The 17,479-nt window shown below is 40.0% G+C and overlaps 1 protein-coding gene across 2 annotated transcripts; it reads right to left on the bottom strand.

Moving 5' to 3' along the window:
* Window positions 1-5,682: 5,682 nt before the first annotated feature.
* On the bottom strand, window positions 5,683-12,996 carry COX17 (cytochrome c oxidase copper chaperone COX17). 2 transcript variants are annotated; one of them, XM_068546683.1, is made up of 3 exons: window positions 12,756-12,996; window positions 10,494-10,610; window positions 5,683-5,816 (listed from the first exon to the last, which is right to left on the bottom strand). In XM_068546683.1, exons 1-2 carry the CDS (start codon window positions 12,860-12,862, stop codon window positions 10,526-10,528), a joined length of 192 nt encoding a protein of 63 aa, XP_068402784.1. In that variant the 5' UTR covers window positions 12,863-12,996; the 3' UTR covers window positions 5,683-5,816; window positions 10,494-10,525. The 2 variants fall into 2 exon arrangements, with proteins under 2 accessions (XP_068402784.1, XP_068402783.1); XM_068546682.1 differs by having other exon boundaries at window positions 10,522-10,610; window positions 12,756-12,992.
* Between the last annotated feature and the right edge of the window lie 4,483 nt (window positions 12,997-17,479).

The following is a 17,479-nucleotide window of genomic DNA, read 5'->3' as shown; positions in this document are numbered from 1 at the left end:
AGAAGTAAAATGAAAATACATGGCATATTCTGGTAACAGAGAACAGTTTGTTACCAGTGAATCAAAGGGAGCAGCAGGGCACGAGGCAGGAGAGGCAGGCCGGGGCCAGATTACGAAGTCAGCCGGCTACACCATCTCTCCAAGAGTGGTCATGGACCATGGCTGGCCCGAGAGCTGTTACTGGTCCATGATGAGATATGGACAGAAACTGAGAGAACTTAAGACATCTTTATACAGTTTGACAGGAAACTTATTAGTCTGTGAATTGGAAAAAATTAAAGTAGTAGTAGTTTACCACTTATAGTTTGAGAAACTACATGTAGTTTCACCACAGGTAGTTTGAGAAACACTGGGCTTGATGCTTTTAATGCTTTCCTAACATCGTTATTAAAATAGAACACAGGCATGATTCTAGGCATTGGACACATACTGCTGAGTTGATCTTAGGCAGACACTACTGGTTCCTTATCCATTTCTCCTTTTTCCCCCAGTTTATGGAACTCTGATTTTGCTTGGGCGATATGTAAAGGAGGGTGGGCTTCTCTCCCAGTTGCCAGGGCCTGAAATAAGACTGGTCAAGGGACTTCCCTGGTGGTGCAATGGATAAGACTCCGAGCTCCCAATGCGGGGGGCCCGGGTTCGATTCCTGGTCAGGGAAATAGATCCCACATGCATGCTGCAACTAAGAGTTCACATGCCACAACTAAGGAGCCCACCTGCCGCAACTAAGACCCGGTACAACCAAATAAATAAATAAATATTTTTTAAAAAACAATAAAAACTGGTATCAAAAAGACTTCCAAGTTAAAAAAAAAAAAGACTGGTCAAATCCAAGCACGATATCCCATTCCCCACAATGGCAACTAGTTTAGGAGTGGACATGTGACCAATGAGACATAAGAGGACACGTGTGTGGGAGTATCTGGGGAAACGTATACTCCCTGATAGAGACAGTAAGGAAGGCTACTACCTTTCATCCTGGCTTGAATACAGTTGTATGATGATGTAATGTTTGAAGCCACTGTACCCATGAGATAGGATAGGCCTAAGGATGAGAAGGTTAAAGAGGAGAAAAATAGAACAAGCCTTGGTTCTTCAAAGTATCACTGAGCCATTGTCTCAAACCTGAAACTTTCAACCTTCAGACTTTATGACAGGAGATAAATTACATTTATTACTTAAGTCTCTGTAGTTGGGTATTCTGGTACTCGCAGTTGAAGGCATTCAGATTCCGATCTCCCTAAGGATCTCCGTAAGGACTACTATTCAACCAACAGTTCTCCGAACATCTGCTGATTGTTTTATTCTATGAAAACTGAACGTCATATGACTTGTTATTTGCTACCAATAATTTTCTCTCAAAAGTCTGAGTAAACTGAGAGGAACTGCTCCTTTAAACTCAATCTGACCATTCAGGATGACTTGGTTGTTAAGTGAACACGATGATTTAGTGCAAAGTTGGTTGTCTACTCAATACCCATTTACCATTTACCACTTCCTCCTTGTAACAGAATTCCAGTTTTGTTCTGATATCTCACCTACACATGGATCCAAGGAGGAAATCCTGTTTAAGCCAGTCAGCAAAAGGCATTCTGTTGACAATTATTATTGGTCCATAAAAATACACATAACCTAATTTGGCTCAATCAGACCAAAAAAAAGGGGGGTGGGTGTGGGGACTTCATGCCTTAGGAATGATTTCTCTTTCCTCTGCTGCACTTGAACAAGAAAGTACATTATTAGCTTCATTAGTCCTAGGAGAGAGCTCTGAGATGAAAGTAACTTGAGTCTTGGATGGCACCACTGAGCCTTGATATCATTGCATCTAGAGCTTTCCCTAACCCTGGACTGCCAGTTATGGGTTTCCCTTGATGAGGATTTTGTATTACTTAGCTGTCAAAAGCACCATAATTAACACAGATAGAACTACCATCTAGCAGTTTATAATAGCTAAAGAAAGAAACACTGGGTATAGTCACACATGCACTCTTTTAAGGAAAATATTTATCATAGCACTGAATATTCAACTTTATATTTTTATAGCTTATATACATATATCCACCAGAATATAAGCTCTTTGAGAGCAGGCCATGTCTTACTAATCTTTGTTCACTACTTAGCACATAGTTGGCATTTACTATGTCCTCAGTAAATGTTGAGTCAAGCAGCCTCTATTCTTGAGGACAGGGGATATGTCTGGTTCACACATAAATACTCAACACTTAGGGCAGTTCCTTGCACATAATAAGCCTTCACTAAATATGTACTGAGTGAATAAATGAATTTACAACTATGAATGTATGATGTTTATATTAGACACCTGGTACAGGAAAGAACATTGGGTTTTTGGGCTTGAACTCTAATGACCAAGACTCACATCCCAGTTCACCAGATATTTAACCAGAGCAACTTCCTTAACCTGAGTGCCTGTACTCACCTGTAAAATGGGGATTATAGTTTCTCCATCAGCCTCACATCAGACCTGCAGAAGGTATAGTCAACCTAATGGAGATCTTGCTTAGGGACATGGTCCTGTTCTTATCAACCTTCAAGGCAAATGTTTCACGTTAGACGAAGGGAACTAATTATAGAGAATAGTGTGAATGTATCTGTATAGAGATTTGGGGATGTATTGTGAATAGCAGGGGCTTAGCAAAGAGGTATGTGGTGGTCAGAATGTGGTGATCACCTATTAGGAAGCTAAGTTCTTCATTTTTCAAATTATTGTGGTGACATCTATTACTGTTAGTACCAAAATGCTGCACATGATTCCTGGGAAGGCTTAAGCACTAGAGAAGGGTGGGCAGAGGGTCTTGTGAGATGTACTTTTAACTATGGCCGATGTCAAGAAGGTTGTGTTAATTCTTTACAAATCAGGTGAGGGTATCAAACTGGCAAAGGCTGAAACAAATTAACCTTGCTAAGAGCTTAGGGAAACAGGCACCCACAGGTATTAAGGTATTATAAATGGGCACCCCCTTTCTAGAGATCAGTCAGGCAGTACTCATTCAAAGCCTTGAAAACTCTGGCCCATCCTTAGTTAAGTGATTAGTAAAGACACTTGTAAAGACTTTCCTATAGAAACTTCCATTGCAGTATTATAATGGAGTAGCAAAAAAATAAGAAGTGAACATACATGCAGAAAGAGATAAATGGCAAGAAGGTCACCAAAAAGTGGCCCTATTGTAGACTGGTGGGATTTCAGGTGACTTCTTTCTTTCTTCCTTACATGTTTCCATAAAACCAGCCAGCAAAACAATGTATTTTAAAATCAGAAATAATTTAGGTATCTGGTATGTATCCTGTTCAATTCTGAGACCCAATTCCTAGAAGGGTATTTGACACACAGCAGGCATTCTATAAAACATTTGATTGTTGAATGTATGTAGATAGGGAATTGGTAAGCCATAGAGTAGATTTATACATAGCTACTACAACTCATATTGTAGAACTGAACTCACAGGTGGTAAAATATATTAAGGGGAAAAGGCAAGTAATATTGTGATTGCATTAAAAATATGTAGTATAGAAAAATGATCTAATTTTTTGTTTTAGAAAAATGTATAATAAAAGTTTGGAACAGCAAAAATTAACATTGGGAGATGATAAGGTTAGGGATTTTCTTTTTTTTTTTCCTTTTGTAGTCCCAGGACATATTCAAGCAGAATCTGGATAACCATCTGCCAAGGATCTGTATTGGGTGGAAAGTTGGTTCACATCATCTGCCTTAGGAGTCCAAGATTCTATTCTTCATCCTAAAAGAATGCTCTGAAAACTATAAAGTGCTTACTATCAATAAAATAAAAACTCTACATCCAAACGAATATTAAAGTGAAAAATATGAATACAGACTCAAAGAATTAGAATGTTAGTAACACTGAATGTTACTGTGCCAAATGCTTTATGTACACCATTTCAGTGCGTAAGCACAATCTCGTAACTTAGGTATTGCTACTCTCCCTGTTTTTTTCTTTCAGATGAGAAAGACACAAACGGTTGACTGACTTGCTTGAGGTCACATAGCCAGCTGTTGAACTTAAGTCTGTCACACTTTGAAGCCATGCTCTTAATTAACTAGGAAGGAATCTTACGGAACATTTTAGTTCAGCTCTTTTGTAAGAAGCAATTTTCCAATCGTGATACATGAACCCTACATATTCACTTATTTATGTTTCTCAGTGTCTTTTGTTGTTGAGATCTAAAGCTCCATTTACTTGAAGACAGAATATGACCAATTGTCTCATTAGCTCATAAGCAGCTAATAGGACCACAGGGCTTGTATTACAAGATTTGTTTATACCACAGTCATCCCTCAGGATCCTGGGCGATTGGTTCCAGGACCCCTGTGGATACTGAACTCTGCATTTGCTCAAGTCCCTTATATATTGATAAAATGGTGTAGTTTTTCTATATAACTTAAGCATATCCTCCTATATACTTTAAATCATCTCCTGATCACTTACATAATAAAATGTAAATGTTATGCAAATACTTGTAAATACAATGTAAACAGTTGTAAATACTATGTAAATAGTTGAAAAAGCAGCAAACTCAAGTTTTACTGGAATTCACCCACCCCCACCACCCGCCCCCCAATATATATATTTTTTTTAATTGAGGGGAGAATTTCTTAAATTTATTTATTTATTTTTGGCTGTGTTGGGTCTTCGTTTCTGCGCGAGGGCTTTCTCCAGTTGTGGCGAGCGGGGCCACTCTTCATCGCGGTGCGCGGGCCTCTCACTGTCGCGGCCTCTCCCGTTGCGGAGCACAGGCTCGAGACGCGCAGGCTCAGTAGTTGTGGCTCACGGGCCTAGTTGCTCCGCGGCATGTGGGATCTTCCCAGACCAGGGCTCGAACCCGTGTCCCCTGCATTGGCAGGCAGATTCTCAACCACTGCGCGACCAGGCAAGACCCCCCTCCCAATATTTTTGATCTAAGTTTGGTCGAATCCACAGATGAGGAACCCACAGGTTTTTTTTTTTTTTTTAATGTCTTTATTGGAATATAATTGCTTTACCATGGTATGTTAGTTTCTGCTTTATAACAAAGTGAATCAGCTATACATATACATATATCCTCATATCTCCTCGTTCTTGTGTCTCCCTCCCACCCTCCCTATCCCACCCCTCTAGGTGGTCGCAGAGCACCGAGCTGATCTCCCTGTGCTGTGCGGCTGCTTCCCACTAGCTATCTATTTTGGTAGTATATGTAAGTCCATGCTACTCTCTCACTTCGTCCCAGCTTACCCTTCCCCCTCCCCGTGTCCCCAAGTCCATTCTCTACATCTGCGTCTTTATTCCCATCCTGCCCCTAGGTTCTTCAGAACCTTTTTTTTTTTTTTAAGATTCCATATATGTTAGCATACGGTATTTATTTTTCTCTTTCTGACTTACTTCTCTCTGTATGACAGTCTCTAGGTCCATCCATCTCACTACAAATAACTCAATTTCATTTCTTTTTATGGCTGAGTAATATTCCATTGTATATATGTACCACATCTTCTTTATCCATTCGTCTGTTGATGGACACTTAGGTTGCTTCCATGTCCTGGCTATTGTAAACAGAACTGCAATGAACATTGTGGTACATAACTCTTTTTGAATTATGGCCACAGGTATTCTTTAAGAAAAATAAATACATAAACGCCATGTGAGGAACACAAAAAGAAACACACCTGAAGACTTTTGACCAGGGATATTCTTTTTTTTTTAATAAGTTATAAATACTTTTTAATTTATCAATGTTCATCAAAGAGCTCCCAAAGTTATTAAATCTTCTTCATTTTTCAGGAATTATTCATCCCCAGAGCAGACCACCTGCAGAAAAAGATGTATTTTAGAAAGTCAGGTTTCAAGCATCATGTCAGACCTATGGAGTCAGGGAATTAAGATGCTAGAAATGAGTGCCTCAGCTGAGGACTATTAACTAACTGCCACAATTATTCTAAACCAGTCATGAAATAAAAGATCCACATGTTAAAATTCTAGTTCTGTTTAAATAAAAACATCATGGAAACTGTTTAATCCATTACAAGGTTTAACCTTTAAAGTCTTTGTTGAAGTAAAAACTACACATTTATTTATTTTCTCAAAAACATCTTCCACAAAAGACTAAGGGAGTTTACTTTTGCAGATACTGAAGAGAAGAGACCTGTAGCCCCCTCCGCTGTGACTCAAGTGTTTGGCAAAGATCCATGAAGTGGAAGGCAGAAGGTCAGCTCTGTACACAGGCATTTCCTGTGGAAAGTTACTCAATCCCAAGGGCAAAGTAAGGGTAACACTTCTGAAATGAATTTGGAAAGATCAAAAAGGGAGAGCAGCAGAGGATGGGGTTGCTGGTGTACCAGGCTTCTCTCCAGACAGCTGGCAGCCACGCCACCCCCACCCCCACCCCCTATCCCAGAAGACAGGAACAATGCCATAAAGGTAACTGAGTGATTTGGGCTAGCCAACTCTTCAAGTCTAATTCAAGCGCTTCCCTCACCTAGCTATTCCCTCACCTAGCTATTCCCTGCATTTGGTTTAGAAAAGAAGATAAGCCTTAACAACAATGTAAATATATACACTCTCTTTTCTAAGGCTCAAAGGAAGCATACACTTAAAGATAAGCAAAAATGAAGCCACTCAACATTTCAACAGATAGCAGTCTATATAGCATTGCTACCGCTTTTGTTACCGGCTACGATACATCAGAAGGGGCTACCCACTGAAAGCCTCTGGGTATAAAGTCCTTGACAGAAGAGACCCTGTGTCTTCTCATCTTGGCATTTTCTAGAGTTTTAAACAATAGATATCTATTGAATGAATAAATGTTCAAATAGCAGAAATGACCCTTTTTCTTGACTCTCAGGATCATATTTTCATACATCATCAGTTGTCTCTGTGTGCGTTTTGTGTGTGTGAACTATTAAGTTCAGTTAAGCTTAATAAATACTGAGTATCACCACCACTCAGTGACGGTCCTTTAATTTCTTTCAATGATTTTAGCCCCCGAGCTGGATTCTCTAGGTTCCTCCTGGCTCCTAAAGGCAGAAAGATACCAGCTGCCATTTCCTCTTTACATTTCTAAGCAGGTTTTAGGTTCCTCTAGTTTCTCTTTCAGTAAAAGAAGCAGTCAAAAGCTAGAAGTGACTAGAATCACCACCATCACACCCTGTTTTTCCTTAGGAGTAGTTTTCAAGTCTCTGCCTTTGCTGCTATTAAATCTTTAGACAATTTATATTTAGTACTATCCCTACTATGTCTTCAGCTTAAGCCAGTGGTTCTTAAAGAGGAGGACACTTGAAAATTATCTAGGAGCTTCTGAGTCAACATGTACAGATCAGGGCTCAGGCTTGTGAATTTTGGAAAACATTCCTCGGGTGATTATAAAGGTACACTTACTTTCATACTAAGTCCAGTTTACTGGATTCAAGGTACAATTAAGATCTATCTTATTTAGAAAATAACATTAAAATCTACAAAGGTTTTCGAATTAAGGAAGTTTCATGATCATTACTGGGAATATCTAAGATTGCAAAATATTTTTCTTTTGAAGCTATCCTCGGAAAAATGTGGTCTAATAGTCTAAGAAATACCAATTTAGTTAAGTTTATCTTGTAACAGTGCAGACAGTAGCACTGGATTTTACCCTACAGTCACTGACCTGGTTACTGAGTTATATACACCTATGCATTTCAACAACAGGTCTTTGTAATTAGCATTCAAAATAAAGTTTTAGGATTGAAGTTCAAGACTATGTGTAATCCTAAAAATGAATATGTTGGAATAAAATCTCATTAAGTGCAGGGAGTGAAGTATAAAGTGCTTGAGATTTGGAGAGTAAGAAAGACCTAGATTCTAGTTTTAATGCCACCACCTATCCACTCTTAACTTGAGCAAGTCTTTTTTTGACTTCACTGTCCTTCCATTTCCCCATGGGGGCCAGGGAAATAGGACACCTGGGACCAATGCAGATCCAAACACCTGTTCCTCCTCTAAAAGTAGTATTATACTGAAAACTTAAAAATGATTATTTTAAATTCTTAGAAAGGCCCTATGTGGATTCAGATTCTTCTTTTTGTAACCAGGATTCAAAAATAATCAGGACATATATTAAACAGACCTCAATAGAATGTCTGCTATCCATGACTTCCAAGATATGGCTCTTCTGTTCTGGTTTCCCTTTGACAGTTTACAAAGCCTATTCACACATATATCATTTAATCATCATAATGACTCTAATGAAGTAGTTTGGTCATGTACTGTTCTCTCTCCTTTACACATGAGAAAACTAAGGTTCAGAAAGTTAAGGACTTGCCCAAGATCGTACAATCAGTTAAAGGTCAGGTCTTCTAAGCCCAAAGCTCTTGCATTTTCTTTTACACACAAATGAAGTACACAGGAATCACTCTTACTCTCTGTCCCAATAACATAGAAAACCATGATATCGTCTGGTCCTCGTGAATATATGCTAGTTATAGCAATAATTCTATCACCTGTGAGGTCCACATGAAGTCCAAGAGACTTCTGATGCTCCTAAAAATTAGCATGTTTAAAAATCACCCTTTTTATCAAGGCAGGCTTAACCCTAAGCAACAGCTAACAAAACTGACTAGGAAGAAAGTTAGATTAGGAACAAGGAAATCATGTACAAATGTTGAGATTTCATGTTTTTGAAATAATCAGTAGTTATACTTTTTAAGAATAGCTCCCCACAACCATATTTACTTATTTTACAAAATGATTCACCATGGGATTTCTTTAAATAACCATCTAATCTTAACAGCACTTAAGTATATCTTGTATACACAGATATCATACCATGTGTAAAATCACAAAATATATTATGGTTCTCTTTTAATAAATGAAAAAAGTGAAATCCAGATAGGATTAATGTCTTGATGAATATAGATGTAGCTAAAGTAAAACACATGCTAAGCTAGAGAACAGGAGAACCAAGTTAAGCCTCAGGACTTCCAGCCTAGACTGTTTTCCACTACACGGTGATACTTCTTATCAGCTGAGGACAGGTTCTTTATCCCTCCTTTTTCACAGCTCAGTGAGGAAGACTGGCCACATGTAAAATTCCAAAGAGGCAGGAAAGAGGTGAAAGGGAAAGAAGCCAGGCTCTTACTCCTACACTGGTATGTAGCTTTGGCATTATCTCTCAGCTATTATTAAGTTATAAGTGGTGGTGTGGTGTGGATCTTATGGGGGAGTAAGGGCACCAAGCAGAGGGAGCCTCTGGAGACAGAGGTTCCAGTTCTGACCCTGCCTATAGGAAGTCACTTCATATCTATAGGCCTTAGTTTCCTCATTTGTTGATTTATTTAACAATCCTCTATTGAGCACCTATTATGTGCCAGGCACTGTTACTGGTCCTGGAGATATGCCAGTGAGTAAATAGAAAATTTCTGTCTCAGAACTTACATTCTAATTGAAGTAAAGCAATTCGGATGATTAATAAATACAAAATACGCAGGCAATGGTGTAGCCCAGCCACTAGCCACATGTGGCTATTAAAATAAAAAAACAAACATACAAAAAATTCAGTTCCTCAGCTTTACTAGCCACATTTCAAGGGCTCCACAGCCACATATGGCTAGTGACTACCATACTGTAGAGTGCAGGCACAGAACGTTTTCATTATCACAGAAAGTTCTACTGGACAGTGCCAGGATAGAGTAATGGGGAACGGATGCTATTTTAGATGGAATGTTGAGGGAAAGCCTCTCCAATTAGGAGGCTTGAAAACAGATCTGAAGAGAGATCTGAAGTGAGGGAGTAAGTCAAGTTGCTATCTGAAGGAAGAGGTTCCAAACAAAAGGAGATAATTTATTTGTGGTATTGTTGTATACACATCACTTAAGGTCACTTTCAGCATTAAAATTTGAATTCAAATAATGGTCTGAGGTTTTAGTTTTATTAGAATAAAGCATGGTACAAAAGAAACAGCAACGATTCCATTTCTGTTTTGCAGAAAGCAATGCTTCCATGAGCTGCCTACTCTGTATTTAAAAACACTTCCTAAAAACTCACAAGATTAGAAACAAAAAATAGAGAACACTTCCCTTTTAAGTCAAAGTGAATATTTTGAACTTCCTAAGCCGTGATTCCTCTGTCTCTAACATAACTCTAAAGGCTTTTGCCAAGCCCTTTCTTGAAAGCTTAATTTTCCCCTTCCCAAATCCACCAAACACCTCTAAGTTTTTTTTTTTTTTTTTTTTGGCTGCACCACGCATCATGCAGGATCCCTACCAACCAGAGATCAAACCCAAGTCCCCTGCAGTGGAAGCGTGGAGTCTTAACCACCGGACAGCCAGGGAAGTCCCACCCCTCTCAATTTATTAGCATCGTTTACTCCATACACTAGAAACTGAGACGTTATCTTTCCAGTGATACTTAGGAATGTTAGATTAACCAGGTGAACTACCTTTCAGAGAGAATGTTGCCCAATGATCGCTAAATCTGTAAAGCAATACACAAAATTGAAGCAATCAGCCTATGTATTACCTTCCCAATAAGACAGTAGCGTGCTCACCATTTCATATCTTAAATCCCAGGGCTCTCATGCATTCCTTGTGGGCCTCAATTAGGTGTCCACAGTTCTCTTCTCCTTTCTCAATGATGCTATAAAACAAAATGTACTTGTTATCTAACAAAGTAGGCACTAAGCACATTAGTGGTAAATAAGCATGCAAGACAGTGATGGGGAGTGAGGCCGAACATGGATCTCACTGAATACAACTGGAGTTTTAAAAAATGCTATTATACCAAATGGCTTTGTTTCATTGGCTCTTGTGATACTTCCTTGCCCATGAAAATGTCCCACAGATAACTAGTTTTGGGGGGGGGGGCATGGAGGAATCTGATTAGAAGAAATAATTATGCATATTAAATATTGCCTCTAGACAATATCCAAGGAATAATACCGCTCTATAATGAAATAAACTGAATAAAAAGTTAACATTAAATGGACAGAAAGAAGAGCTTAATTTTTTGCCTATCCCAGAGGAATTAAATTTTTGATTCTGCTCTACATTCAAATACACCTAAGTAAATCTACTTCTAACCACAAGACACCCAACACAAAGCAAAAAACATTTGGCTGCCAAGAGCAGCCTGATGAGCCCCACTCATGATGATCAAAGAACTTTTTACTTACTTGTAAAATTCACAAAGGAAAGACTAGGACCACACAGCTTTATTTCTAAGGGCCTGAAAATGTAATTTTAGCAAAGAATCAAGTTAAGCCAAATTCAACTACAAAAAAAAAATTGACTCCTGACTCTAGATATTTGGGGAGAAGCCATAGCAGTCAGAGGTAATTGATGCAGAAGTAATTTAAAGAAAGGTAGGTTCTCCTTCCTTCTAAATCCTACGTATCCTTCGATAACTTTAAGGGCTGTCTGCTTGGGATAGCAAGCTCCTTATGAAAATCATAGCTAGCCCTCCCTGATCGTTTACTGAATGCTGTAAATACTGTGCTAGGCACTTGATGTGGCTTATAGCACAGTAATCCTGGAGGCAGATACTTTTATTAGGACCATTTTACAGATATGAGGCAGATATGTTAAATAATTTGCTCAAGGTCACAAAGCTGGTTGGTGGACCAGAATTCAAACCCTGACACTGGATCCCAGACTCTTAATCATAATACAATAATATCTGAAGGTTCAATAAGTACTTACTGTTAAAGTGTGTAAGTATAGTTACCGATCATAGTAGTCTTTCAATTCTACCTTCACAGTATTATTTGCAAAGTACTGAGTATTAATAAAAAGCACTGAGCTCCTACAACTTTATTCCCCCACTATGCCACTTATGATCTCTTTACTTTCTATGTGAGGACAAAAAGGGGCTGGAGGGAGAGGTGTATATCCACATTATCTGAAGATTTCTTCTGAGATTTGTTCCACAATAGAGGCTGTATACCAGCGGTCCCCAACCTTTTTGGCACCAGGGACCAGTTTTGTGGAAGACAATTTTTCCACAGGGTCGGGGTGGCGGGGTGGGTAGGTGTTGGTTCAAGCTGTAATGCGAGTGATGGGGGAATGGTTCAGGCTGTAATGAGAGCAATGGGGAGCGGCAGATGAAGCTTCACTCACCCATGCCTCGCTGTGCAGCCCGGTTGGGGGTCCTTGCTGTATACAATAGCTGTATACAATAGTAACAAACAAAACCTTTTGCGGGTTCATGGTATTGTAGATGTACTATTCTCAACACTATAATGTCACCTATGTCATAGCCTGGTTGATTTTTAAATCATCTATCTAAATGGGGTGGGGTTAAGGGGATCTTCCCTACTGTTAAGAAACGTACCCTGTCCTGTGTCCTACTATGTCTAAATTTTGGGAGAAATTACCAGAAAACTTACTCTTTGATACTGCCAAACCTGGTACAGCAATCATTAACTTTAATGCTCCATTAACTTTAAGCTCCTTTAAATCAAGCAGCATCTTTACCCATTTCTACGTCTTCGGACCTAAGGCAGTGCTTGACCTATAACAGATGCTCAGAAACCCTTTGCAGTAAAGAAGGAACGGACGAAGTGAGCCCGGGTCAATCCGATCTCTCGCCAATCCCCTCATGTTTCCCCAGCCTGAGCTACGGGCTCAGTTTACAGACAGCTGATTGCGAAGCCTACCGGGCTCTACAACCCTCAAGAGCGCCGCACGACAAAGCGAGGGCCTCGACCAGCTCCACGCCGGGCAGAGGCGCCCGAACGCAGCGCGCGGAGCCTGCCGGCCGCCCCCTCCCTGGCTGCGCACTGACCACGCATCGCGCGCCTTCTTGGTCTCCGGGCAGGCGCAGCAGGGCTTCAGAGGCTTCTTCTCCTGCGACTCAGATGGGGCAGGGCTTGCGGCCGCCAGACCCGGCATTTTTCGCGCCAAAAGCAGCAACTAGTACAGACACCCTAAACTCCCCAGCCTCCGCAAACGCCGCCGATCACCCGCAATCACTTCCGGTAGTCGCTGTGAAAAGAACAGGAAGTCCTACCTCCCTCTGACAATTGGGGGTGGGGGGAAGGAGAAGAAGGGATTAAAAAGGGGAAAAAAAAAAAAAAAGCGCGTGCGCAGAAGAGGCAAAATGAAGCCATTAACGCGAGAGCGCCTCTTCGGCGCAGGCGCAGAGAGGCGAGATGAAAGTGCTGCGAGTTTGTAAATCAACTTGGGGAGGACCCACAAAGGATGAAAGTAGGAAGGTTACTCGGAGATATCTCAACCCTACACCCACCACGAATGTCGAAAACCGAAGCCCGAGAAGGTGAAATGACTTGTCCACGCCAAACAAGAGAAACCACTAGCGAAAGCCAGTTCCTCTTGAATATCAGATTAGTTCCCAGTATTTTATGCTCAGCATTATCTGCCTTTTTATTGTCCTCTCCACCCCCCTTCAATTTGAACAATCCAATTCACGTCTTGAAAAAAAAAAAAAAAATCTCTGCTACTCACACCTCACCCCACACGCTTTAAATCCTCAGCTAGTTGGTATTTATAGCTCCCTCTCCAACTGATTTCAGTATGAATTGTCCAGTCACAGGGCAAATATACCGGTTAGAAAAATGCTTTTTCCTCGTCATTTCTCAAATTCAGTTAACACCTATCTACCTAAGTAGATAAGTAAACTGGTGCCTACGTTATTTGCAATATAATGCCCATACCGTTGCGTTTTTTTCTGCAGAGAACTGTTGGAGAAAGAATGAACTTATTTTTTAGAGCAGGACTTCCAGGCGTTCGTAAAATAGCTGCCTAGGGATAGATATTTTGGGTAATCAAACTTTCAGTATCACCTAACCGAGGTTTGTTTCTGTATTTCAGAGATTTAGCTCAGGGAATCCTGAGGTGTGTCTGTGAACTGGTGCCCTGTAGGAGTAATTTCTATGTGTGTATTTTCGAAGATATTAAGACCATCCCCATTTCGTCATCTGAAAACTACTAATTAGCATGATTTTTACTTCAGTCTGCATTGATATGTTTAATAATACAACATACTGCCCTTACATTCTCCTGAAGTCACCCTTATCCACTATTATTTCAACTAGCTGTTCACTCCCATTGTTCAGTTATCTTGCTACTCAAAGAGTGCTTCTTGAACAGGCAATGTCGACATCGCTTGGAAATGTAGTATACAATAAACACAGTTCACAAATCAATGGGGAAAAGAAAATAAACTGGAAAAAATTAAATTCCACATCTAGATGTGAAAGGTCAAACTAAGAACTTAATAGAAGATAGTAGAGGAGATTATACCAAGGGGTGCGGAACAACCTGTTTGACGACATTTCAAAAGAACAAATTGTAAGTAAAAAAATTGATGAAGTTAATTACATGAAAATAAAGGCTTGAGGATTTACAAAGGACATGCTGAATTATATAACTGTTACCCATATCTGCCCCTAAGAGCTAAAGGATCCTTGCCTTGATTTATCTCTTTGCTTATTTCAAAGCACCGGGTATTTGTCAAAGATGTTTTACAGCTGTGCTTCCAGAAACGTGCAGTGGTCAACCAACCTGAACCGGCTCTGACTTGACCACAGAAATGTTTTCTGCGCAGATGAAACCTGGCAGTGTCCAAAAGTTACCTTTGCTTCATTACTATGCTAAAATCTCCACCCAGGGGGGAAACTTGCACTTTGCTAGGCACAATCCATGCAGTGTGCAAAGAAGTGTGGAAGACTGCACGTGCCCCAGTTGCCCCTGAAAATCTCCCCCCATTTCCTAGAGCCTTGATTATGTCCCTGCCTAACCACTTAAAATTCCTTTACTCCCCTCCCCTGGGGGAGAAGGTATATTTAGAACACAAGCTCTCTCTTCACCATTCCTTGATCAATGAATAAAGTTTCTGCTCTGCTATACCAAACCCGGGTTCATCTGATTGGCATTTGCAACTCCAGGCAAAGGACCCATTGAGGGGTCACCGACCTCTTGGGGATCTGTAACAAAATAAGGAGGCCATTAGACTGATGTGGCGCTAATGACATGGCGACCTACATAAGCAAACCAAAATTTAAGCCTATAAATGCCTCAAGGTTAAAAAAATGCTAAAGGAAACCAGTTGCAAGCAGCTAACTAGGCTTTAAGCTGTAGCCAGTCAATAATTAATTTCCTTACTTTTCTTCCACCTTTTTTCTATAAAAGCCTCTCCCAGAGCTCCTGTTGGTGAAGTTTTCCTAACCACTTCTGGTTTGGCGCTTCCTGATTGGAATCAATTTTTCCTCAATTAAACTCTTAAAAATTTTAATATGCCTCAGTGTCTTTTAACAGACACTGTAGACAAAGTTAACAAATAGATGACGAACTGGTAAAAGGTATCTGAAATATCTAAATCCAACATGGGATTAATGTCTAGAATACTTATGGAACTTAGTAACAATAAAAGAACAGCAACCTCAATAGAAAAATGGAGAAGAGATATGAACAGACAATATATAGAAGCAAAAATACTCAAGCAAATGTTTTTGTTTCTCTGCCTATTTAACACAGGAGAATATGTAGAATATGTAGAAGAGAAAATCCAAGGTCAGCACTCACAAAAAGGGCTGTTCCAAGAGTACTAATCATAAAAATGGAAAATAAAACAACAATGAGGTATCATTTACACCCATTAGATTGAAATTAGATTAGTACTTGGATAATGCCAAGTACTGATGAGTATGCAGGAATCCTTGGGTATGGAGACTGGTCCTGCCATTTTGGAAGGCAGTTAGGCAGTACCCAGTTAATTTAAAAATAGGTGCATATCCTATGACTCAGCAGTTCTATTCCTGGATCTATATTCCAAAGAACTTCCCAGCAAGTCCATAAGGGAACATGTTATGGGGATCACTGTCACAGCATATTTATGTAGCAGGGAACTGGAGGCAATCTGGGCATTCATCACTGGGGAGGTAGATAGGGAAATGTGGAGTACAGGGTCCAAACTAGAAGAAATTGACAACATACCCACATGGTAAAATGCACACATTTTAAAAATAGCATGGGTAGTGAAAAAAAGTCAGAAAGAGAATAGATACATAGCCCAGTACTATTTGCATATATTTAAAGAAGGTGTGCAAAAACAAAAATACGTATACGAACACACGTGTGAAATGATTTGCTTATTTAAACAGAATGGTTGCCTATAAGGAGAGGCAAGTGGGGGCAGAGAATAAAGATAAATGCAACTAAAGTACCCTGGCAGGGAGCAATGATGATCATGTGTCATGCACAGAGGAGGACAATTAAGTCCTGCACCTGAAGACCAAGGACAACTATGCTGGTTGCATCCTGCTCTATGCAGTTTGGAAAACACTGCTTTATGGGGTAGAAATGGAATTTAATTAAATGGAATTTAAAATGTCCTCTTTCACTACACTTTTAGGTGGTGTGGAACAAAGGAACTACACTTTTAGGTGGTGTGGAAAATTTTATTCTAAGGGTTAAGCCACTTCCTTGCTTCTAAGTAAAAACAATCATTTTGTCATAAAGAGGTACTGTGACTTTCTAGAAGATGTGTGGTCATCTTGTCATACTCATTTTGGGCCCCCAACAGTAGTTAGCACATGAGACACAGCATAACTGCTTTTTACTCAGACAAATTATTCCCTCAAAGCTTTATTTTGCCCTGTTGCTGCCAAGAATCTAGAAGCACTTTTTTCCACAGAAAGATCTCCCTTAAATAAGCAGAGAAACAAACAAAAACAAATACAAAAGAAAATGTTGTTTGGACTGATTTTCCCTTTTAGTACTGTCCAATAACTCATATTGGCACTAATAATTCTTCTTTTCATCACTTTAAAAAATATTTATTTATTTATTTTGGCTGTGCTGGGTCTTAGCTGCAGCATGTGGGATCTTCGTTGCGGCATGCAGGATCTTCAGTTGCGGCATGCATGCGGGATCTAGTTCCCCGACCAGGGATCGAACCTGGGCCCCCTGCATTGGGAGCGTGGAGTCTTACCCACTGGACCACCAGGGAAGTCCCTGGAACTGATAATTCTTCACAGAGAACCCAGATTTTTTAGAATGTGCTCACTTAGAATGAATAATCAGTTGAAATGACAACATAATCTTCAACTGCAATACCTTCCATATATGTAGGACTGCTGAGTTTGTGAACCATCATTTAATCTTCACAGTAGTTGTGAAACCAAGCAGGGACCCTTTGGGGCCCTCCCAGGTACAAAAGCCTTTCTAGGTCCCTTGTTTCTTGTTTATAGGAAAAAGGCTTCAGCCTCCTAGACTTTCCCTGAGTCCCAAAGTACACATTCAGATAGTTAGTGATTAGAACAATAGGGTCACAAGACTCCTAGTTCCTCCTAAAAGGATATACATAACAACCTGATACAGATCTGAGTCCCATTACAGGAACTAAGGCCCCCACCCAGGTGGAGGATGGTAACTTCAGCCTGAGCACAAGCACATGGGACCCCAGACTGGTTGGAACCAGACGGCTGATGATTAAGATTCTTGGAACACCACCCTGTTACCTCACCACCAACCAATCAGAAGAAAGTC

This window comes from Eschrichtius robustus, chromosome 6 (genome assembly GCF_028021215.1).
Source record: "Eschrichtius robustus isolate mEscRob2 chromosome 6, mEscRob2.pri, whole genome shotgun sequence".
In the NCBI taxonomy this organism is placed as follows: domain Eukaryota; kingdom Metazoa; phylum Chordata; class Mammalia; order Artiodactyla; family Eschrichtiidae; genus Eschrichtius; species Eschrichtius robustus.
The sequence above is the reverse complement of the archived record's forward strand: the minus strand, read 5'-3'. Positions and strand labels throughout refer to the sequence as shown.